This window comes from Pogona vitticeps, chromosome 3, assembly GCF_051106095.1.
Source record: "Pogona vitticeps strain Pit_001003342236 chromosome 3, PviZW2.1, whole genome shotgun sequence".
Lineage (NCBI taxonomy): Eukaryota > Metazoa > Chordata > Lepidosauria > Squamata > Agamidae > Pogona > Pogona vitticeps.
Genome location: NC_135785.1, coordinates 260,068,191 through 260,092,108, shown reverse-complemented (window position 1 = coordinate 260,092,108; position 23,918 = coordinate 260,068,191). Strand labels below are relative to the sequence as shown.

The 23,918-nt window shown below is 45.7% G+C and overlaps 2 protein-coding genes across 2 annotated transcripts; one reads left to right on the top strand and one right to left on the bottom strand.

Moving 5' to 3' along the window:
- Positions 1-586: 586 nt before the first annotated feature.
- On the top strand, positions 587-982 carry LOC110088558 (mid1-interacting protein 1A). Its single transcript, XM_078390276.1, has one exon. The coding sequence runs from the start codon at positions 587-589 to the stop codon at positions 980-982; it is 396 nt and encodes a 131-aa protein (XP_078246402.1).
- Positions 983-15,373: 14,391 nt separating this feature from the next.
- Positions 15,374-22,825, bottom strand: NDUFC2 (NADH:ubiquinone oxidoreductase subunit C2). The gene is made up of 3 exons (XM_020810936.3): positions 22,594-22,825; positions 21,148-21,291; positions 15,374-15,595 (listed from the first exon to the last, which is right to left on the bottom strand). Exons 1-3 carry the CDS (start codon positions 22,739-22,741, stop codon positions 15,546-15,548), a joined length of 342 nt encoding a protein of 113 aa, XP_020666595.2. The 5' UTR covers positions 22,742-22,825; the 3' UTR covers positions 15,374-15,545.
- Positions 22,826-23,918: the final 1,093 nt, after the last annotated feature.

The window sequence follows — 23,918 nt, the reverse complement described above, 5'->3', positions numbered from 1 at the left end:
GCAATAATATCATCATGTCATCAAAATGAACAAGCAATTTAAAAAAAAAAGAGTGAAGATCACTCCATGCCATTTTATCCTATTTTAAATAGACTTTAGGCCCAGGGGTTTTGACATTTTGGGGACAAAGGTGTGTTTTTTTCCCTTCCAAATTTAGGTTTCATCAGGACCAGCCATAACGCAGGGGGTCGTCTGTCGCTGGCCAGTCGGTTGCAACAGATGCCCTGGCCTTGATACATGCGAACAAGGCGGGGGGGAGAGTTCTCGATGAAATTTGGTTTCTATTTTTGGGAATCATTTCAGTCTGTAAATAAAGGTTCCCTTGCTAATCCCAAATGAAAAGAAAGATTGCCTCAGATGCACCGGGGTAAAGGTTGCGATTTCACCAGACAGAGGAGTTGTCTGCTGCTGGCAGAAAAATCCTTCCAACCACGCTCCCCGCGTCTGAGCACGGCTACATAAATTGACACCCGTCAGGCCACGGATCAGAAACCACACAAGAGTGTACTGCTTCACTCGCAGCCTGGTCGGGACCTCAAAGAACCCACCACCTTCACGCCAAGGTAGAGTCTCACCTTTTGCAGAGATGGAAAGTTACTTCTCCGCGGTCCGCAAGATGGAGCAAACCGTGATGTTCCCCAGCCTTCTGCAAGGCGTCTCCTTCGAAGATCGGGAAGGTGGGTTTGGAGCGGATGCCGACGACACTAAAGACTTGTATGAGTATTACACCCAAATGAAGTCCATCAAGCAGATGGTGGAAGGGAGCCTCATCTCTCTGGATGGACGACAGCCGAGCTTATCCACCCGAGGGAAAGAGAGCAAGGCCGAGGAAGACGCCGATCTCGAAGGACTCTTTTATTACCACATATCTGCCTTAAAAGGCGTTCTCCATCAGCTCGCCAGAAGAGCAAACACGGTGACCTCCAGATACAACGAAATCATGCAACAGATCAACCAAAATGACCTTTCATTCAGGTGGTGACAGGCAAACTCTGAACGAGACAGGTAAGTTAACTATCAAAGTAATCTCTTACTAGAAAAAATGTTGTTTATTCCTCTTTATTTCCTTTGGGGACGGGCAAAATCTGGCTTTCCAATAGTTCTTGATTTGTCGTTCCCAACAGCCCCATCTTCCACAGTCAGTGGTGAGGAATGCTGGGAATGGTTCTCAGTCTAAGGACATCTAGAGAACCTCAATTTATCCCTTCCCTGTTTTTCATCATCCTTATTTCTAACCTCTTTGTCTGGGTGGAACCATTTTCAGAAAGAGAAGCAGCTCACGGAATCCTTCCCATTCTGATATTGCAGAAGTAGGACATGTGTGGCCACAATGGTTGAACTATACTTCCCATGATCCTTCACCACCGGCTATGTTGCGCTATGGCTGATGGAGACTGGAGCTTTGGAACAGCTGGAGGGCCCTATGTCCTCTACCCCAGTGGTCCCCAGCCTTGGGCCTCCAGATGTTCTTGGACTTCAACTCCCAGAAATCCTGGCTGGCAGAGGTGGTGGTGAAGGCTTCTGGGAGCTGTAGTCCAAGAAAATCTGGAGGCCCAAGGTTGGGGACCACTGCTCTACCCTGTGATAGAACTGGGGGCTTGCATGGGGCAGGGACCTAAGAAGGTTGGCCTTGAAAACCTGTCCAACTCGGACTTTAACTGGATGTCTGTGGGCACACCCATTTTTTCTGCAAAATCTACCTTGCAGGGGTGTTGTGGGGATGAAAGGGGGATACCCGCAAGGTTGCTGTCCTTAATTCTGCAGATGAAACATGTGATACAGGTGTAATACGTAGTCCAGCCAAGGCAGATATTCCCAGATAGATCAGTAGCATAGAATCATAAAAAAAGTGAAGTTGGAAGGGGCCTACGAGGCCATCCAGTCCAACCCCCTGCTCAAGGCAGGAATCCAAATCAAAGCATATCTGCCAGGGGATGATCCAGGTTTTTCTTGAATGCCTCCAGGGTTGGAGTCCTCACCAACTCCCGAGGCCACTGGTTCCACTGTCGTACTGCTCTAACAGTTAGGGAGTTTTTTTCCGGATACTCAATCAAAATCTGGCTTTCTTTAACTTGAGCCCATTGTTGCAATCCTGCACCCTGGGAAGATTGAGAACATGAATTGGTGACAACCAGAACTACAGCTCACGAATGCTGCGGGCCCCAACAATAAAGCAGAGAACTTCAGTTGGGAACACATTACGGATTCTGATAGCACCTCGCCTTTGTTAAAGGCAAGCGGCAAAAAAAATACGTTATGCCAGTGGGGGCCATTCTGTTCCCTGACAGGCTCTTCTGTTGTGGGGCTCTGTAGCCTTGACCAAACCTCGCTCCAAGAAGACCCTTGCTTTCTGGGACTTTCTAATGAGCCTGATTGGGGCATTCTGGGAATATCTAAGAAATTCATTCATTTAATCAAAATGTTTGTCCCCTGTCTTACCCGTCAAGGCGTCTTACAGCATGCAAAGAAACAGCATTACAATCTCAAAAACAGGAAATTATTACAATTTTTAAAAAAAACAATGAAACACATGTTGGATTAAAACTAGTGAATAAGAACAGTTTAGAGCAGTTCTGAAAACACATTAAAAAAAACAAAAAGAGAAGTATCTTTGCCGAGCCTCATGTATAAATAAATGCTTCGTTGATACATGACTCATACAGGACCACGTAGAAATTTATGTTTTCCCACTATTTTTCACTCACAGGCCAGTTGGATGAATGTCTGGCCCTGGGGCTTTGTTGATCCCCGTCCTGCGGAAAAACCAGTTTGACCAGCCAACGCAGAGATGTCAAACCACCGTCATCTGATCCCTCCTGTATCACAGGAATGTGTCTGCCTTTTCCAATGACTCTGTTTTATTTCTTGTTCTCTTTTATTATTTATACCTGCTGCACCCAAACCCCGAGACACACTATGCTTTTGAGTGTTTGAAATCACTAATAATTTAAGGGGTGAGGAAGCCTTTTGTATCTCTAATTGTATTTTTTATCTGCGGGGATGACCCCAGAAGACAAATAAAGTTGCTTATTTTTTTATTAAAGAAGTTGCTTTCATGGCTTTATGATACATACCGTAATATTTATATGATGTCATTGATGACTGCATACTTGCATGTGGCTGTTTTTATGAGCATCCTCCCGTCTTTTGCAAGACATAATATTTTGCCCTTTTAAAATTAATATCTGGTCTTTGCCACCCCAGCGATAGAGTGCTGTGGCTTTTGCAATGGGATAGAGACTAACAGCAGCTACAACAAAATGTTACAGTACCTCTCACATCCCTATGGAAAAAAAAGGCCTAGACCAGAAGTTTTCAGGGGTTTTAGAATAGACGTTTTCTCGCTTCCCCTCCCGTTCAGTTACACATATTGAAGTCTCAAGCACAGCAAGCATCCTCTGAGCTCACAAATAACTAGGGGAGGTTTGGATGTTCTTTTTCTTTTTTCAGTCCTATATAAATCTGCATGTGTGTGGTGTGGATACAGCTGACAGGAGAAATACAGGTACAGTAACCTTTCACTTTAGAGTGGCCTGATTTGGCTCCACAATTTATTAGGCCTTCAATAATCCAGTTTGTTTGATCATGCAGAACACAGTGGAAATCATAAAACAAACGATAAAAACGTACAAGTATGCATCCAAGTTCTCAAAGCAGTAAGGCGTTTCATGGGTATTGCATCTACCTGGGCTTGGCTTTCTGAGTCTGGAAGCTCACCCAGGTACATTAGGTGTTTATTTAGAGAGATTAACAAATATAAAAAGTTGAACGTTCTCAGAGAGGCACAGGATTAAATGCTCAAACTGATATAACAAATTTCACTCCTTCCATGTGAGCCCTTTAAGGAGGCAGCCCGCTGCTAAAGGTGGTCACAGAACATAATTCAGCTCATGGTCTGTCTTGTGGTTAGTTCTGGACTGGGACCCACGAGACTCGGGTTCAAATCCCACCTAGTCGTGAAATGCCTTCAGGCATGACATTCACCTTGACCCCATCATGTTTTCTAGGCTAACTTACAGGGCTGTTGTAAGGTGGTGTATGCTGTGTCAGTTCATTGCAGGAAAGATGGGAAATACATGTGACGCAATACACAAATAATTGTAAGCCTGCCTCCAAAACTGCCAGATCAGGTATTGTGGAAGGAAGGAAGCCAGGAACCATTTCTAGACCTCGAAAAAGGTTGTTTATAGGGACTAAAATCCCCCCCCCCAGAGGTCTTCTAGCAAGTATGGGCACTGGATTCTGGGATTTGGAGTCCAAAAATATATATTTTCAGGATGTGATAGATATGCACACTAGATAGATAGATAGATAGATAGATAGATAGATAGATAGATAGATAGATAGATAGATAGATAGATAGATAGATAGATAGATAGATAGATAGATAGATAGATAGATAGATAGATAGATAGATAGATAGATAGATAGATAGATGAGTGTGTATTTTAATAAATGTAGATTGTTGTACATGAACAATATATATATAGTATATAGTCTGCAGCAGCATCTCTTCCCATTTCGCAAACTATTTGTGAAAATGACACCACCGATCAGCTGTCTCCCATTGCTTCTTCTCTTTGCTAGCAAGAAAGAATACATTTTTCTGACCTACCTTTAGTCCCAAAGTCCCGTAGCAAGCATGATGTAACATGCTGGAACTGCAGAATTTGGCGGAGGGGGGTAGTTTAAAGAAAAAGGGAAGAATTTTCCAAGCTCAGAACTTCAGGGCACAGTGACACCCTATTTTTATTATTAAGCGATGCCTACAAGCCTTCAAGCTAAGGATCACCTTGGCCAAACCGACACACACAGAAAATAAAAATAAAAAAGGGTGGGATTTGCATCCACTCCTGTTGCTGTACATGATGCAAACCTTAGTACAATTTTAAAAGGGTGCCCAATCTGCACCTTTGGAAAATTGCAGCAGGTCCCCAGTGGGCACGGGGGGGGGGGAAGGGGAACCAAGGTAGTCAAGAAGGCCTCCCAGAATGGGCCCGGATGCAACATTGTTCTTGCCAGGGAGCAGCTCCAGTAGCTCAATTTTTGCAATATGCCAGGCGGGGGAGGACTCCCGGCTGCTGCCCAGAACGAGGAGCTGCCAGTAGCTTTAAAGGCTCCCAGTGCTAACTGGTCAAGGCAATGTTCCAATTTAACACAAGGAATTGCATCACGCTGGGATACTCGTTCCAAGAGGGATGGTGCCTGTTTGCAGCTAGCCTGCAGTAAATACCTTTGCTGCAGAATTATTGCCAACATAGAATCATAGAATCTTTCCTCCCAGGGCTTGGTTTCCAGACCCCTGATCGTCCTGATCGCCCTCCTCTGAACTTGTTCCATTTTGTTTGGCATCCTTCTTAAAGTGGACTGGACACAAGGCTCAAGGTGAGACCTAACCAGTGCTGAATAGAGGACTAGCACCTTGCGGGATTTGGAAACTATACTTCTATTTGTTGTTTACTCGTTCAGTCGTTTCCGACTCTTCGTGGCTCCATGGACCAGAGCATGCCAGGCCCTCCTCTCTTCCGCTGCCTCCTGGAGTTGGGTCAAATTCATGGGGGTAGGTTCAGTGGCCCTGTCCATTCATCTCGTCCTCTGTCGTCCCCTTCTCCTCTTGCCCTCACACTTTCCCAACAATCAGGGTCTTTTCCAGGGAGTCTTCTCTTCTCATGAGATAGCCAAAGTATTGGAGCCTCAGCTTCAGGATGTGTCCTTCCAGTGAGCACTCACGGTTGATTTCCTTCAGAATGGGTACGTTTGTTCTCCTTACAGTCCCGGGGACTCTCAAGAGTCTCCTCCAGCACCACAATTCAAAAGCATCAATTCTTTGGCGGTCCCTGAAAAAGCCCCTGATGTTGGGAGAGTGTGAAGGCGGGAGGAGAAGGAGACAACAGAGGATAAGATGGCTGGACAGTGTAATCGAAGCGACCAACATGAATTTGACCCAACTCCGGGAGGCAGTGGAAGACAGGAGGGCCTGGCGTGCTCTGGTCCATTGGGTCACAAAGAATCATGACTTAACAACAACAAAAGACCAACAGAGGAGAGACATCATGACCTGTCCTTCCTTGTTTTCCTTCCCCACGCTGGTCCCTTTTTTTGTATCTTGTCTCTTAGCCTTGAATACATAATTTTAAACTATAAACAACCTTGAGTGCTTGTGGTAGGAAGATCAGCGGCAACAGAAGGGTTGCTCAAGAGCTTGCAAGAGCTGAGCAGGGCTGTTGAAGACCAGACCTTTTGGAGATCCCTCATTCATAGGGTTACCGGGAGTCAGAGGTGACTTGACCGCAGGTAACCAGCACGATAACTATAAAGGTCATTAACTCCTTTCTGAGCCAATCCGTTGTGGCCGACCTTCCTACCAAAAGCACTCAAGGTTGTTTATAGTTTAAAATGAGGGTTCAAGGCTAAGAGGCCCAATGCAAAAAAAAAAAAAGGGGAACCAGGGGATGGGGAAGGAAAACAAAAAAAGACAGGCTATTATGCCCCCGTACACAATTAAATTACTGTATGTAATCTCCCTACCCAACAAAGTTACACATTGACCAAACAGTAAGGTCCCTGCAGGAGAACAGTCCTGTATGAGGGAGGGAGCAGCTGATCTTGCCAGAAAGGAGGGTTTACTGAACCTTCAGCCAAAATTAGCTTTTTTGCATGGTCCCCATGATGGATGCTCACATGGGAGAATTTTATTCAACACCTCTGCAGAACTTTTGTATGGCAAGTATGTGGCGAGGGTGGGCAGGAAACTCCATGCACAAGCTGGTACCGTTTCCCCAAAAATAAGACCTAACTTGAAAATAAGCCCTAATATGATTTTTCAGGATGCTCGTAATATAAGCCCTACCTCAAAAATAAGACCCCATGAAGTGAAAGCCCACCCTCCACCCTTGTGCAGCCACCAGAAGAAGATGACATGACTGTATTCGAATAAATGTAGATGGTTGTACGGGGAAAAAAATAAAACATCCATTGAAAAGAAGCCCTACTGCGTTTTTTGGAGCAAAAAATAATATAACACCCTGTCTTATTTTCATGAAAACACGGTACAGTATGTGGATATAAACAATAGGAAATCTCCACCGTGGGCAGCAATTCAAGGAAGCCCCTGTTTAGTGTCTTGTGGCGTCTCAGAATGTGGCAGCTTGCATTGCACCCTCATATGATGCCTTTTAGAGATTTTTGACTTGCAGTCAATATCAGTCAACTAAATAGCAGCCGATTGCTTCCCTCTCTACCTCAGATTCTTTTCCCCACCTTTTTTTAAAGTCAGGGTTCAGTTAGTGTTCTCTCAGAGTGTATGAGTTATGGAATCAGAAGTGAAGTGTTCTGTCAGCTGGAGTGTTCTGTCAATGAGTTATGTAACCAGTCAGTTGGTTAATAGTGAAGCAAATCAAGCAGTTAAGTTCAGTAATATAGCAAGTTAACATTTCCACAAAATAGGTTTGTTTTTATATAAGAAGAAGTGTGAGTAAACGGAAACATTTGTTCTTTTTAATTACTAGTCTGAGTGAATGTATCAAAACAAATAAATACCAGTTGAGGTTAACTAATGAATAAAGGGTAGTATACTAAGGGAAACTGCCATTCAATCTGCTCTGCAGGTTCTGGACTGAACCATTTTTTAATGCTGCATAATCAGAAGGAAATTTTATTATTATTAAGTGCAACACTCAGCTTCCTCACACCAACTCTGCCATTTCCTATAACAGGGCAATGGGCAAATGGCACTCAACTGCAGTCTCCGGGCCGTCTTGCCCATTTAAAAAGAAATTATTTGGGCCCAGAAAAGTCCCTTTCTACCTCTGGAACATGGACAGCTCTTTTGCCAAGTTTGGGGGCCATCAGTATCCCTGCTCCCCAGTTTTCCCCCTCTTATTTACTCTTTTAAAGCATTTTCACTAGCAAGCACAGTAGAACTTTTTTTAAAGGGTCTTAGAAAGAAAAACATATGTGTGGGTGGATGGGGTGTGGAAGCCGGAGAGGTCTTCAAGGGTCTAGCAGTGGGTGGATCTGTCCCTCAGACCTTGGGAGGCTGTCCACGTCAGCGCTACATAATTGTTTTCAAAAGCCATGACACAATACAGAAAATGCCTGGATTTACTCATTGTCAAGTCTGTCGAATCCTGGGTCCGAACGGGCCATTTGGTCTCCTTACTTTGCTGTCGCCTTCGGGAGAATGAACTCCTGCCCCCATTGCAGAAGAAAAATTATGCTAGTCCAGTCAGCTTCAGTCGGTGGAATGGAATAGGGTACCATATTGTCTTTTACCTCAGGCAGCAACATGTCTCGGGCCAGCTCTGCTTTCATTCATGCATCATCATCACCATGATGTGTTGTCACGTCAACTCTTAATGGCAACCCTTTTCAAGGTTTTCCAAGGAGAAGGTCCTCAAAAGCGGTTGACTCTTCCCTCCTTCTTCTGGGGGCATCCCGGGATTGTGTAGCTGGCCCAAGGACACCCAAGGCTGGCTGTTCTCTCTGGAGAGGCACAAATGGGGAATCGAACTCCCAACCCTCTGGCTCCGCAGCCAGAGACCTAAACCCTTGAGCCACCCTGCTATTTAGGAAGGTGATGAAGAGGTGACCTTCACCAAGGCTGGCTCCTCTGGCCGATTCTGAGATATGGCAATAAGGAGTTGGATGAATTCTCCCTAGTCTTTAAACCAGCTTTCAGCGGCCTTCAACTGCCCTGTCAGATAATCTCTCATCATCAGTGCTGAAGATTCAACGGCCGTTTGTACAGGGAACTGTCGTCTGTGTGCTTCTGTGCATGCGTATGAGGCTGAGTTGCAATCTTATTGTTTTGTTTTGTTTTATATTTTTATTGGGTGGGGAGTGTTTGGGGATTTTTTATGTTTGTACATGTGGGTCTGGTCTCTGTGTGTCTGTGTGAATTTCGTTCTATGGGTATACTATGTATATACTTACAATGACAATACATTTATTTGATTTGACATTATGAGATCTCAGAGAGCAAGGACAACCTAACACAATTCAAAACGTTTGAAACGCATAGCATTAATTTTTAATGTAAAAAAAAGTAAAACATTTCAGGCATTCAAAACCACTAAAACAATACAGTGACCTCCATTTAAAAACAAACAAACAAACAAACAAACACCCACACCAAGAGATAAAATAATTGTGGCACTGTGTTATTTTCACTTGAGCCCTTCTGGATCAAGTCTCTTTCCTCCGTCATTGTTAATGTAATGTCTGAGGAAGGGGGACTTGATCACATATTAAAACGCAGCAATTAGTCTTTAAGGTGCCACAACATTTCTGTCTTTGTTTTCTTTTGTTTTTGGCCTGATATGCTAGCACAGACTAACACTGTGGCCTCTTCTCAAACTATACTGTAAATATAGGCAGAGATGCTCCCTCAAATATCCAAATCCTGCGTTGTCTCAGATGCATTTTTGGTATCACCAGGCAGGACAAAATTCCAAATAGAGTAGTCCTATAACGAGCTGGAATTGTTAGCATATATACATTACTGAAACAGCGACGTCTACGTTGGCTTGGGCATGTCGTGAGAATGGCTGGATTCCAAAAGATCTCCTGTATGGAGAATTAGTGCAGGGAAACCGCCCCAGAGGAAGACCACGGCTGCGATACGAGGAGATCTATCTGCCAGGGGGATCTGAAGGCCTTAGGAATGGACCTCAACAGATGGGAAACCCTGACATCTAAACGTTCAGACTGGAGGCATGCGGTGCATCACGGCCTCTCCCAATTTGAAGAGACCCTTGTCCAGCAGGCCGAGGCCAAGAGGCAGTCCCGAAAGCAGCAAAATCAGGGAGCTGGACTGGGGACAGATTGCATTTGTCTTCGGTGTGGAAGGGATGGTCACTCTCGAATTGGCCTTCTCAGCCACACTAGACGCTGTTCCAAGTCCTCCATACAGAGCATGCGACCATCGTCTCTCGAGACTGAAGGATGCCTAATCTAATATAAAACGTGTTCAGGGCTTTGGTCCGTTGTGATGGTTTCTTTTATTTCAGGCACCCAAAATGTCTCTGGATTCCACAGATGAAATATACAAAGTGTAGAAGTACTTTCAGTGCCTGAATTGGCTGCAAACCCGTTTCCATGGGTAACCAGACATCCCACTGTTAACCCGCTGCAAACTTTTCAAGGCTTCTCGTCCTACTGAGGTTTCGTCAATAGAACTTGGCTGGGCAATGATCATCCACCAGGCACATGTGAATTCAGCCTCCAGGTCCTTGACAAAGGGTGTCTGGGGCAAGTGGCATGAATCTCTTGCCCAAGTAGAAAATGGCCGTCTCGCCCCGTCTTCAGTTTGGCTAGACGACGATGGTGTAACACGCTATATTGCAATGAAATGCTCGGGGTGAGAAGGCCACTTCTGGGCCCCTCCAATCTCCTATGGTTCCATGGGAAGACTATAGCTGATGACCCAACTTTTTAAAAAGTTGCATTTCATTCTGGGTTGATTTCAGCTCGAGAATACATTAAAAAGTCATGCTATGGATCAGAAAGCAGGCGCTGATGGGGAAACAGACCCTCCAGATTTCTCTGTGATCTCATCTCTGTCTCTGACTCATTCCCAAGTCCTATTTTTTGCTTCTGGAAATGTTCTTTTAAAAATCTTCTCGGTGGAAGTTTCAAGGGCTGGTATCCTCTGGGGATCGCCTCCCCTCCTGAAAGTCCCTAGTGGTTAAAACTGGTTTTAAAATCCTAGTAGATTCCCAGTGTGGATGAGGACTCAGGAGGCCTGGGTTCGAATCCCCGCTCAACCATGGAAACTCCCTGGGGGAGTGGAACGGGTCAAAACACTCCTTAAAAATAGCTCATTTACCTTGAGAGCCCTATTAGGGTCGCTGGAAGTCAGTTCTGACTTGATGGGCACGGAAAGAACATACACGCAAGAAGTCCTACTGCTTGTTTAACCAGCTTCTTAGAAAAGAAGAAACCGTGTTTCATGAGACCCAAGCCCATCTAGGACATCCTTGTGTTCCCGCTCTGGGCAACCAGTTGGGTCATGTTCTTAAGTGGAGGAGCCCTTCCTAATTGGATTCTCCAGGAGCTGTTATTCAGAGGCTCCCAGCTGCTAAATCCTGGAGGAGATATTATTGCCAACATGACAGCCAGGAATGGATTCGCCCACCCAGAGCTGTAATGTAGGATGGGTTACCCGGGATGTTGAAAATTAGGGTGTGATCAAACAGGGAGTGGTCCCCCCATTTGGTCCAGTTTAAGGATGGGTTGGCTCATTCCTTTTCCGAGCGACCCTACAATATACAGGCAATCATGAACCCGTCCATCCCTGATCCATGCCTACCCACACCTTTTTGAGTCCCTGACAGGGGTTCCCTTTTTGTGTGTTTTTGTTTTGTGGAATTGCTCCATTGTGGTTTGGTTCCAGCACGTGGGACTGCTGAGGTCGAATGAAACATGTTAACTTAAACTCTTACTTGGCTTAAGACACCTGACGATGTTGAGGAATTGAAAACATCCTCCCACTTCAGGGCAGAGGGGGGAGAAAGAGGAGGCAAAGCTTTCTTTTAAAGCACTGGTAGGACAGTGTTGTATTGACTGCTCACTTAGAATTTCTTTTTAGAAAAAATAGAAAGCTTCCTCCCACTTCATAGACACGACAGGAGAGGGATCTGTTTGTTTTTATTTCCTTTTAAAGGGAGGAAGGGCTAAATAGGGTTGCTTGAGGTGTGGTGCAGTTTTCTGCCTGGAAAAAAAACCCTTGCATGTGGATGCACAAGGATGGGCTGAAAGGACAGAGCACAATAGTGATCCTGGGCAAGAGCCCATGAGTAGTGGGTTAGGGTTAGGAGCTGAAGATGAAGAAGACAGGGGCCGATTACCTCAGTCCCAGAAAAATCTCCAGCCCTGGTGGCTCTGTGGCCTCGGAGACGTACTATGGATCCCGCTGTGCTCCCCCACCACTCAAAGATGAGGACGCAAAGCGTGAAAGGAAGAGGAGGCTCGCCGAAGAGCAGGAGGATCACCAGCACTTCTGAGCCGACTCTACCAGCACCTCCTGGAAAGGCACCAAGTCCAGCTCCTGGCAGGGGTGGTTTCTTGCAAAGACTGACAGTGAACTGCTGTGAAAAGCACCTGATTCAATTAAGAGCAATCTGGTCCAGCAACCTGGAGCTAATGGGAGTTATTGGTGGGAGGTGCCCCCCCCCCAAGGCCACCGGTTCCATCAGAGGCAGGGGCAGTGGGCCTTGCAACCACCCACCACGGTGCCAAAGTTCCTTTTGCACCCAACCATTGCATGTAGTTTAGGTTAGGGTCCACCTAAGGGTGAGAAACCAGGCAAGCCGTTTTGGGATCAGCAGTAGAGATGGGGATACAAATACAGTGGACCCTTGACTTACAGACAGCTTGACTTACAGACTTATTGAGTTACAGACTTCTCTGGCTGCAAAATTTAGGTTTGACTTGCAGACTGAGATTTGACTTACAGACCAGAAAAAAAACAAAATGGAACAAAAACGGCCTGTTACGGGATTAATGGGTTTTCAATGCACTGTAGGTCAATGGAGACTTGACTTACAGACTTTTTGACTTGAGAACCGCCTTCCAATACGGATTAAGTTCTCAAGACCCCACTGCAGGAAGGGCAGCATCACGAAGTCCATTCCTTCCCCCAGAACCAGCCTGGTCCACTCACCGGGCTCTGCGCAGGGCATGCATCCGTTGGTGGGGACATTGTTCCAATCACAGCAGCAGCCCAATTGGCTCTTCCGGGCCTTCCCACACAACCGACCGCTGAGCCGGGAGGCTAGGCATCTCACCTCCTCGCAGGAGTGGTTGGCTGAGTGGAGAGCGGGGGTAGAGCCGGTCGGGGTGCTTCTACAATTGGCGCGATGTTGCTGCTGATGGAACCTGCACACCATGTGGAGCTCGGCGAATGGACCAGGCTAGTTCTGGAGGGGAAGGAATGGACCTCCGTGGCACCTGTGGTGCCGCGCTTCGTATTTGTAACTCCAGGGATACGAATACAAAGCTCCCGTCTCTAATCACTAGAGAAGACAGACAGGATATAGGTAAAGGTGAAGGTTCCCCTTGACATTTAGTCCAGTCGTGTCCGACTCTAGGGGGCGGCGCTCATCCCTGTTTCCAAGCCATAGAGCCAGTGTTTGTCCGAAGACAGTTTCCGTGGTCACGTGCACAGCGCGACTAGACACGGAACACCGTTACCTTCCCACCGAGGTGGTACCTATTTATCTGCTCACATTTTTACATGCTTTCGAAAGGCTAGGTTGGCAGGAACTGGGACAAGCGATGGGAGCTCACTCCATTGCGTGGATTCGATCTCACGACGGCTGGTCTTCCGACCTTGCAGCACAGAGGCTTCTGCGGTTTAACCCGCAGGGCCACCACATCCCAATAGACAGGATATAAACATTAACTAATAATCAATAAGTGCAAGGTGAAGCAGATCTATTTATGTAAATCATCACACAGAAAGCAGGCAGGATGATGTAAGAGCCCCTCACCTCAAAGGAAGGTAAGGCATGTTCAGTAGCTTTCCAGGTCACACTGAACTGCGCCTTCTGTGCCATCCAGAACAAAGAAGAGAAGTCAGCAAATAAGGGAGGTTTGTTTGAACAGGCAGCTTCACCAAATTTGTGGCCTCTAAAAACAGGTCAACATTTTGGCAGCTACTGCTTTGAGCATTTGAGAAGGTTGCGTTGCTCTCGGAAAGGCGGGGAGGCAGAGGAGAGTCTTTCAGAGCGTAAAAAATAGAAATATTTAATTGTAATTGACAGGAATCCTCCAGTCAACCTGACTGTGGTCATACCAACGGTGTGGGTCTGGGAGTTGTAGGTAAAATGAAAGTAACTTTTCCAGGGTCTTCTTCCAATAAATGGACTGGCTTGATGGAAAGCAAAAAAAGTGTTCTTATAAACTTGAGGCACGTATGTTATCTAAAAGATCTCTCATGTGAAATAATCCCATTTACTGCCTATTGGCCCTATTAGTGCCTCTAGTAGTATCCAGTTTTCTAAACCAGCTAAAGCAGATCTGAAACATTCTCTTTCCAGACAGCAAGAGAATACAAGCAGACACTCTGTGCCATCTAAATCTGAGGAAGCTGTTTTGGTTCTAGACCAGAGTCTGATGTCAGTAATGGAAACGGATAAGGGTGAATAAACTGAAACTTACTGTATTTTTCTGTGTATAAAATGACACTTTTTCCTTAAATAATTTGAGAAAAAAATTGAGGGTCATTTTATACATGGAAGGCAGTTCTTTACCACTGCCTTTTGCGAAGGCATGGGGCTTAGCAAAAAGAGAAGTCGTTGCTCCCTTCTTTTTTGCTAAGCTCCATGCCTTCTCAAAAGGCAAGAAAAAGTAGCAGTCATATTCCTTGCCTTTTGCCAAGGCATGGGGCTTAGCAAAAAGGGAGCCCTTTGATCCCCGGTTTTTCTAATTTGGGGTTAGGGAAGGGAGGTTGTTGTCTTATACTTTGGGTCATCTTATAAATGGAAAAATATGGTAATCCAGACAAGATGGAGGCGCTCCTGGTCAGTTGAAAGGCAGATCAAGGAATAGGGATGCAGAGCCCCAGTGTGCAGCTTCAGGGTGCTCATCTCTGAGCCTGGATGCCCAGTTTTCATTGGTAGCTAGGAGTCCATTTGTGACAGTTTCTTGAGCGATCTAGTCTGGCTACTGTGTTCCATCTTGGATGCATTACTGTAATGCACTACTTAAAAACCTGCCTCTGGATAGTGTCAGGAAACTTCAGTAGATCCATAACATGGCAGCCAGATTGTGGACTGGGGTTGGTTACAGGGCTCACACAATCCCTGTTAAAGCAGATCCACTGGCTGCCAATCCGTTTCCGAGCACAATTCAAAGTCCTGATTCTAACCTATGAAGCCTCAAGCAGCTTGGGTCCAAGCTGTATCCCTTTATGAACCTGCCCCAATGTTAAGATCATCAGAATACGCCTTTCTTTCAGTCCCACGTCCTTCACAGGTGCATCTAATGGGGAGACAGGAGAGGGGCCTTCTCTGTGGCTGCTCCCAGACTCTGGAACTCCCTCCCACTGGAGGCCAGCCTGGTCCCCTCTTTGCTGTCCTTCTGCAAGCAGGCAAAGACCTTTCTCTTCAGGCAAGCCTTCCCTTAATAAATGGCTGCCTGAGTGGGGTTGTTAAATAGCTGTTTGTGCCTTATAGGTTTGAATGTATTTCTGGTATTGCTTTTGTTTACCATTTCTTAAGAGTTGCATTTGTTTGGTCCTTTTTAGTACTGTGCACTTATTGCTTTTAGCTTTAAATATTGCCTTTTAATGATGTAAGCCACCGTGGGTCCTTTTAAAGGAAAAAAAATGGGGTAAAATATTTTAAATAAAATAATAGAAGGAAATAAATACTTATTCATAACTTTAATGATTGAGATTATAGTCCATGTTTGGACACAGCCTTGTGCCCCAACCGCTGACATAATGTGTTCTGTGCAAGTTCCCCACACAAGAGCATGGGTAGGCGAAGAGACGGGTACCTAAACAAGGTAGGATGAGATAGCAGCCTCTTGCCACGTCTTCAGCGAATTGGATGAAACTCCTCCAAGACTTCTGCCATGTATCTCTTCTCTATCAAAAGAAGAAGAAAAGGCTCTTAAGAAAGCCAGCTGATACACAAACATTCACACACAAAAAGTTTTCATAATCCTACACAACACTGATGCCAACTCCAAAGAATCACACAAACAACAGAAAACGGCCCTCAGGTATGCTGAGGCTTTCCAGATACATTTCATGACACCCTTCATATACACCCCTAGCAGCACAAGTCATTCTTTCTGCCAGACAAAAGCTGGGATTTTCATGGCTATATCCGTTTACATAAATCAGAGTGATGAGAGTTTTCTCTGTAAGAGGTTCACTCATTCGCTATTCAAGGAAGGGACCCGTTTCAAATTCAGATTACCTCACAACAATCCAATCCCTTTACCTTGTCATGGATATCTTTTAACGCGGTGCATCCATGCACACCTGAATCCTCTGCACCCCCTTGTGGTATTTTCATGGCCTGGAACAGGCTTCTTAAAAAGCCTACATTACGTCACCTGCCGGTAAGCAAGGTTTGCTTCTAGAAGAGTATCAGGGGAGGGTACCAGACTCAGCCAAAGGAAGAAATGCTGATTGATGGGGCCATGACACTTAACGCAATCATCCTTTCATCTGTTAAGACTGCACATTTTCAGATCTCCAACAGAGCTGCATTTTCTCATAGCCTGAAGGCTATCTGAGAAAACTCCTGATTCAACAAGCAAAGAGGTGACCATCTCTGTTAGGCCATTTTGCCCAAGACACTTACATGACTAGAACACACACAAAAGGTCCGTTCAATCAACACAAAAGGTTTGTCCAATCAATCAGCCAACCAGCCAGCCAACCAACCAACCATCTCTTGATTAAACCAGGTAAAAAGTGTGTTTCATGCCCAATTAATCTCTATTTATGTAACAGATGTGTGCCCAAAATAAGTGCATTTCAGCCCGAGATTTTTGGCTTGGTAGCAACTTCTGGAGTTGATTCTGTTCCTGTAGTTGCTGATGGATATCCTTCTGCTATATATCCCCAGTATCTGTCTCAGTGCTTGAACTAGATGTTACTGTACGTCTCACAGGGCATGGGGCGCTTCTGGAAAATAATGTTTTAGAAACCACATCTACTTCATGCTGAAAATGCAGTTGGCTAAAAGCAAAAATCTGTAAGCCCAACAAGTTTAATGTCGTGGAGAAATTTCTGGCAAAAAGCACAGCAGTTTCTCAAGATGCCAGCTTTGAAACATGGATTACGAAGCTGGCTTTTTGAGGCACTCACAACAGGTAGAACGAAACCACAATCTTTGGCCTGGACCACATTAGAAGGCAGGTTCCAGGAAAAAACAATGCTAAAAGCAACTAAGCTTAATCTCCTGAATGTATGTGAGTATGTTCTGGGTTCATTACTGGCTGTTCCTCTCCTTGCAACAAAAATGATGAGGCAGAATTTTGAATAAATGAATTTTCATTGTTAACACCAACTGAGTCCTTTTGCTTACTTCACTGGAACAACAAATAGATAATTGGGGAGGGGATTCCTCCTATAACCATAACAAAGAATTTTCATCGTCAATGTCTTTTAACAACAAGTTTTTCTCTCTTACTGTTGCTTGGTTACTTCCTTCAAACACTGGTTGCACCCCATACACAGTGTCCCGCAACACGGGTGACGAGCCCACTCTCCTCCTAACGGTTGCTCTGTCACCATCTTCAGGTCTACTGCGTGTGCTGGGCCCTCCGAACTGGGAATCCTGGGATAGACTGAGAGGGGACTCAATCCAGGGATAATCGGGCGGTAACTTGCTTTAGAGGAGGTCCCCTCTCCCGGGTCCTCTACTCTCTCAGCCACTCTCTTTCGCGGCACTGAGAAAACATGTCCTGTTTCTCCTATTCCTTTTGTCCCCTGTTCTGCATACACAATCACTTTCTCGGTTTCGGTAAAAGATTCTCCTACCTTGGTTGTCAAAAATACATCTACTCTCTCCCTGTCCTGTCTTATCTCTTCCTCCTCTCTTCCCTCAGTCTCCAACTGTCCTAACGGCTTTTCCTTCGCGACTTCTCTCCTCGAGACCTTTCTAGTCCTCCCGCGTGACTGTCTCTTCCCTCTTTCTCCTCGCACGTCTCTGTTGCTTGTTCTTTTGTTTCTTTAATTTCTCCTTCCTTTCCTCTTTCTGTGGTTTTACTTTTCTGTCCTAGGCTATATTCGTGAGGGGACGGCTCACTCTGGCTCCTGTCCTCACAATGTATTGACCAACACATTGCTCTTGAGTAGATATGGGAGCTTTGTATTTGAGGTGGGGCCACAGCAACCGAGCTACTGCCGCGATTGGGACAAAGGAGATGATGTCCGCCATGCACACCACGCGCTGTGCGGTAAGTGGTCTGGTGGGGTCTGGGGGTGGGAAGTAATCAGGCCAAATATCTTTGCCGGGGAGGCTTCATATCCATATATAAATACAAAGCCCCTAGCTCTACTCTTGAGTTGCCTGCTGACTCCCTTGAAGGTCATGCCTTTAATCTGAAAACACTGACCTGAAATCTGGCATGTGGTTGTATGGGACACATAATAGCCATAATGGGCCAAAACCCCATTGTGTTCTTACACCAGCATAACTCAGAATAGGCATTTGCTGTTGAGCATCAACTGGTTGCACCGCAGGGAATGTCTATGCTGATTCCTTCATTTGCAGCAATTTACCGCTGAGATTTACCCCCCTGTCTTCTTATCCTAACAGGCATAACAAACGGGATATTGGCCAACATGAAAGGCACAATGGCATGGGATGGGTCTGTTTTAAAATTAGCTTTGGGAACATCCAACGACAGTGGTCTGATGGGAATGACAAAACTGCTCTGTTTTACATAGAACTCGATCCTGGTTGGAACCTCAGATCTTCAACTGAAGCCTTACCGCTTGTCCCACCACCCGGAGCGACCTGGGTGGTGAACCCATGAGGCTGGGCTCTCATTGTATCCGCAGTTCGATTCTGAAACTTCTCGAAAAGGAAAACCAGGCTAGCTCAATCCTTCTCAAGTTTCCCACAGCCAGCCAAAGGAGTTTTATTTGGTCTGTCCTTTGGCAATTAAGATGGTTTTCAGTCTGTTTTTAAACAACATCTGTTCTGGTTCTGTTTTCTAGGGTGATTTTACTGTACTTTTTGGAAACCTGGTAGGCCGAAAAGCAATTCGTGAAATGCTCTTAATAAAAAAATAGATGCCAGCTCCTGGACTTTTTACATTCAACCTCAAAAGAGTTTCTTGACAGCAGCTACTGTGAGTAGAAAATTGCTGAGAGTTTGACTTCTTCACTAAGGAGGAGTAAGGGGCATCGGTGTGTGAGTTGTAATTAAATCCTTGCTGAAAGTTTGACTTCTTCACTAAGGAGGAGTAAGGAGCCATCTGTGTGTGTGGGTCTAATTAAATTCCTGAGCTGATAAGATATAGCTGACTTAGGAAGATGCAGACTCCGTAAAAGTGAGGCTGCGCAGTAGAAATAGAATGTTTTTGTAACCTAATGAAATTGTAGTAAGTTTGTGAGCCGTAACGGACCGCCCGGACGGACAGCCTATATAATGTGTACTCTTCCTTTGTTCCCCAGAGAAACCAACGCCTTGCATGGCTTGGCTTGCTTTCTCTCCGCTTTCTGCAGCAGCGAATAATAAATAGCCTCCACTTTGTAGCCTTCGTGTCTCTGTCCATTTCTGTTGGGGGAATTCATAAGGGTCTTGAATTCCGATTAACACTACTCTTCTCCATTCCTCAGAAAGAAAACTAAGATTTAGTCAGGTATTCTGTGTGAGACCAAAAGCAGGAGGATTCCCTCATGCAGCTTGATTTTAAAACATCTCCCCCAGGCAATTCTGGCATTGAATGTTTTTTGGGATATTTTATGTTCCTATTGGATGGAATTCTATAGTATAGACGATTAACATTAAGGTTAGAGGAATGGTAAAATGTACAGTATCTACAGATCCTGATATTCGCGCGGCTCCCTCGCTGGGTATTTTTAAAAAGCAACTAAAAACACTGATGTTCCGGCAGGCTTTCCCGTCAATCAGCTCTTGACCTCCCCTTCCTCTCCTCTCCCACTCTTTGTCCTATTTTGTTGAAAGTTCTGTTTTTATGTAGTATTGTTTTTATATATATTGCTAGTTGTTTTTTGTAAGCCGCCTAGAGTGGTCTTAACCGACTAGATAGGCGGGATATAAATAAAATAAATAAATAAATAAATAAAATAAATAAATCTACTACGGGTTCCTTTAATCAAAACTTGAAAATATTAAATTAAAAAAAAAATCTATTTTGTATTTACCAGAATGAGCCACTAGAGGGAGCCAGAGAGAATGCTGTGTATTGTTTGTTACTTCCATGTTTTTGGCATCTGCAGAGGCAAGGGGGCCTTGGAAATTGATGCCTCACGGATATTGTGGCCCCACTGCACATCTTTTATTTCCTGAATTTGAAGAGAATCCTAACAACCCTCTTTCTGCCCTGACTGCCAAGGATTAAACAAAACCAAACAAAACTCTGTACAGTACTTATTTATTTTGTCTCAATACACTACACTGTCCGGAACAAAAGCAAAACTGCATTGTCCATTTTTTTTCTTTTTTACTCTAAAAATAAACACAACACAACCAAGCCTGTAAACCAGTGCTTCCCAACCATGCGTCCCCAGATGTTCTTGGAATGCAACTCCCATAAACCCTGGCCAGCACAGCAAGTGGTGAAGGCTTCTGAGACTTGCAGTCCAGGAACATCTGGGTGACCCAAGGTTGGGAACTACTGGCTGAAGAGGGTAAGCGGCTGAAACTTGACTCTGAGGGACGAAAATCTCCCTTCCTGTGGCAACAGAATTAAAGCTATATTTATTAAGACTAAGGCAACAATCATACCCAAAGGAAGACAATAGCACATGCAACATTTTAGTTGCCAATTCTCTGCTCCCTTACCTCCTGAATGGATCGTGTTCCTAACAGATAAAAAGGAATTCAAGATGGGCATGAACCTTGGTTCGTGCCAGATCATATACACGGCACCATAGGTGCCACACTTCCCCTTCCCCTGCCTCCCCAGCCAAAAGTCACCAGTCAGAGAGCACTCCTCTCCTCTTTAGCTGTTCCACCAGCCCCTGTCCTGCCTCCTTGTCTGAGTGGGTGATCAGCCTACTGGAAACTGGTCCAACAGCTGAAAAGGAGGAGGAGGAGAGGAGCATGCGCCAGCTGGTGAGTGGGGGGATCCAGCTGGGGAGGCAGGGGGTCAAAACAGGTGGCATATTTGGTAGACCTTTGGTCCAGATGGGCGGGAGAGAAATCCAATCAATCAATCAATCCATCTATCCATCCATCAATCAATACAAACTGGCAGAAACCTCCGAACCGAGGCTCGTGCCCATCTCTAAAAAGAATTAATTAAACCCAACCTGAAAAATTCTTCCACACATTTCCTTGTTATTTAAGGGGAGGCGGAAAACACCAGTAAAAACCAAAGTCACACCAGGGCCAACCAGATGCCCATGTGCAACCCACAGGGAGGACATGAACAAAGGATCCTTTCCATTGAGCCATTATTTGCAACATATTCACATAAAAGTACCAGGTTCCTGGAAGTCTTCTGGGTGATGCCTTCTGTACTCCATCATATCTCTTTCCTTCTTGGCATAAAACCAGTCGGATCGCTTCCTTAAGTAATAGCCAATGCCAAAGCCCGCCGACGCCCAAAGGATTTGCCGGTGGACCCCTACACAAAACAACAACAAAAGGGTGAAGATCTCTGTGCACTGCGTTTCCAGTGTTCTGCTCTTTTTATTTCTACAAAAAGCTGGGCTTTAGAAGGGATGGACTGAGCGCCGTTGAACGCATCCCTAAACAGTGCCACAGAACACCAAAGCTGTGACGGCTAGCATCACTGCTTAAGGATCATGGATTGGCCTTTTCTCCCGAGTATGCTTCCCCAGAATCAGATTCTAGCTGTCTCATGGGCAAGGTGAAGTAAGTTACCTGCTAGATCACTGAAATGGAAATGTCAGACAGAGAACCTGAACCCTCATTCATGCACAGCATGTGACCACTGGTAACGGCACAGCTAAAAAAAATCTTGTAAATAAATAAAATTTAAAAATAACTGAATTAAGGCCCACAGCATTGGGGGGGCAAGGAAATCAATTTTTGGGGGGCCAACATTCCCAGCAGCCATCCTGAGTAAAGGATTCTGGGAGATGTAGTCCAAGTAACCTTCCTAAGGTCCTGCTGTTCAGCATCTCTATTGTTTTTCTTCCCACTCCTCCATACTGGCTTCCTCTCATCTTCCCCCTAAGACCGCATAACAACCCTAAATGGTATTTAGATTTATGATGATATTGGTTTGGTTATTTCTGATTGTATATTGCAATTTAGATTTTTGTAGAACCATTATGTCTGATTTAAAAAAAAATTTTTTACTGTTGTTTCATTATGTTGTAAACTGCCCTGAGTAGCCTTGCAGCCAGATAGGCGGTTATAGAAATCGAAATAAACCAATCAACCCTATTCCTTTTCCTTTGCTGACTCCCAAACCCATGGCCTACCTAGTCGGGCATTCTCTCCCCAAGCTGGATAATCTTGGGAATTTGGAAGCAAATAACCATTCACCGTTGCCTAGCACTTGCTTGGAAAGAAAATGCCGTTTTCCTAGAGAACCTCCGAATTTTTTATTTTTAAAATCTTTTTTCATTGGCAGCTCTGCAGCCCTATCTACCCCAGTGGGTACTATCAAAGCCTCCTCGCCTTTCTTCCCGCCCCTCACCTTGCCCACAGTTTTCTGGAATACGGCTCATAGAGTCCACCCCCACCCCCACCCGCCTCAAATCTCGAAGGGCTGCCTCTGAGCATGTACAGAGTATTCCGAGCTAACGGCTGTGGGTGGACGCTCGCCGTTGGGCACTGAGCGGGCGAGCAGAAGCCGCAGCCTGGCTACCTGACCTCGCTGGCGCCCCCTCACCCCCCCATACACCCCCACAGACACACAGCCCCAGCGACCCTTCGGGGACCCCCCCCGCCTCACCTGCCCCCAGGAGGGGTCTCTTGCAGAGGGCGTTATAAAGCACGGCGCCAAGCCAGCCTTCCAGGGCCAAGGTCGCCGTGCACCAGTTGACCAACGGCTGAGGCGGCAGCGACCTCACTTCGTCGGGGATCCGGAGGGTGAACACCATGGCGACGGTCGCCCAGCCAGAAAGGGGATCCCTGCCCGCTCTGTTCACCCCCCCCCTCAACACCGGCGGGAGATGGAGACCCGGAACTCCCGGCCAAGGGCAACGAGCGGTCCGTCCCCGAACACCGTCCCCCGCCGAGGGCGCAGGACCCACCGCGCGAAGGTTCCGGGGCTCTTTCCGCCCCGCCGCCGAAGGGAAGGCGGAGGCCGAGAGGGGCGAAGCGAGGCGAGGCGGGCTTGGCCCGGAGGGGGCTTCGTAGGAAGGAAGGAGGGAGGGAGAGAGAGAGAGAGGAAGGAGTCCTGCCGAGAGCCTGGAAGCTGGCGGACAGTGGGTTGGTTGGAAGTGCCTGCAAACCGCCCAGAAGAGTGCTTTGGAACGAATGGAGGGGATAATTCTAAAATGGATGGTCCAAGCCAGTCATGTTGCCCAAACTTCTGGAGAAAAAGCTTTGGCTCCTAAATTGCTGAAAAGGCCACCCTTTTTCTCTTGCTTGAGTACCAGGCAGGAATCGAACCAGCGGTGGGGACACGGAGAGGGCCTTCTCTGCGGCTGCTCCCAGACCACGGAACTCCCTCCCACTGGAGGCCAGGCTGCCCTTCCACAATCAGGCAGAGAGACCTTTCTTTTCATGCAAGCTTTTCCCCGAGTGGCTGGCTGGCTGCCCGACTGGGGTTTCAACACGCGGTTGTGCCTAACTGCTTTGAATGTAGGAGCCATTTTAGTCTGTGCAAGCATTATCAGGCAACATCCAATGGAAAAAAAACCCAAAAGGACAGAAACATGTGACACCTTAAATACTTACTGTACAGTGTACAGTATTTGGTTTTGTTTCTTTGGATGTTGCCTGATATGCTTTGAAGGTGTTCTTAGTGTTGCTTTTGTTTATTGTCTTTTAGTGCGGTATTTGTTTCATTCTTTTTAGTATTTGTACACTTAGTTTTTAGCTTTAAATATGTTTTAATGATGTAAGCTGCCTTGGCTGGTAAAATATTTTAAATAGAGCCTCTTCAACTTTGACTATTTAAAAATATTCTTTAAAAATCTTTTAAATAAATAAAATAAATTTAATAAGTGTAACACTTTTGCAATAGGATCATTTGAGTAGTGAATCCATCACCAGCCCACTTCTCCCGAGCCTTCCACCTGGAGAGGTCAGTTACACTGGATAGGTGCAATG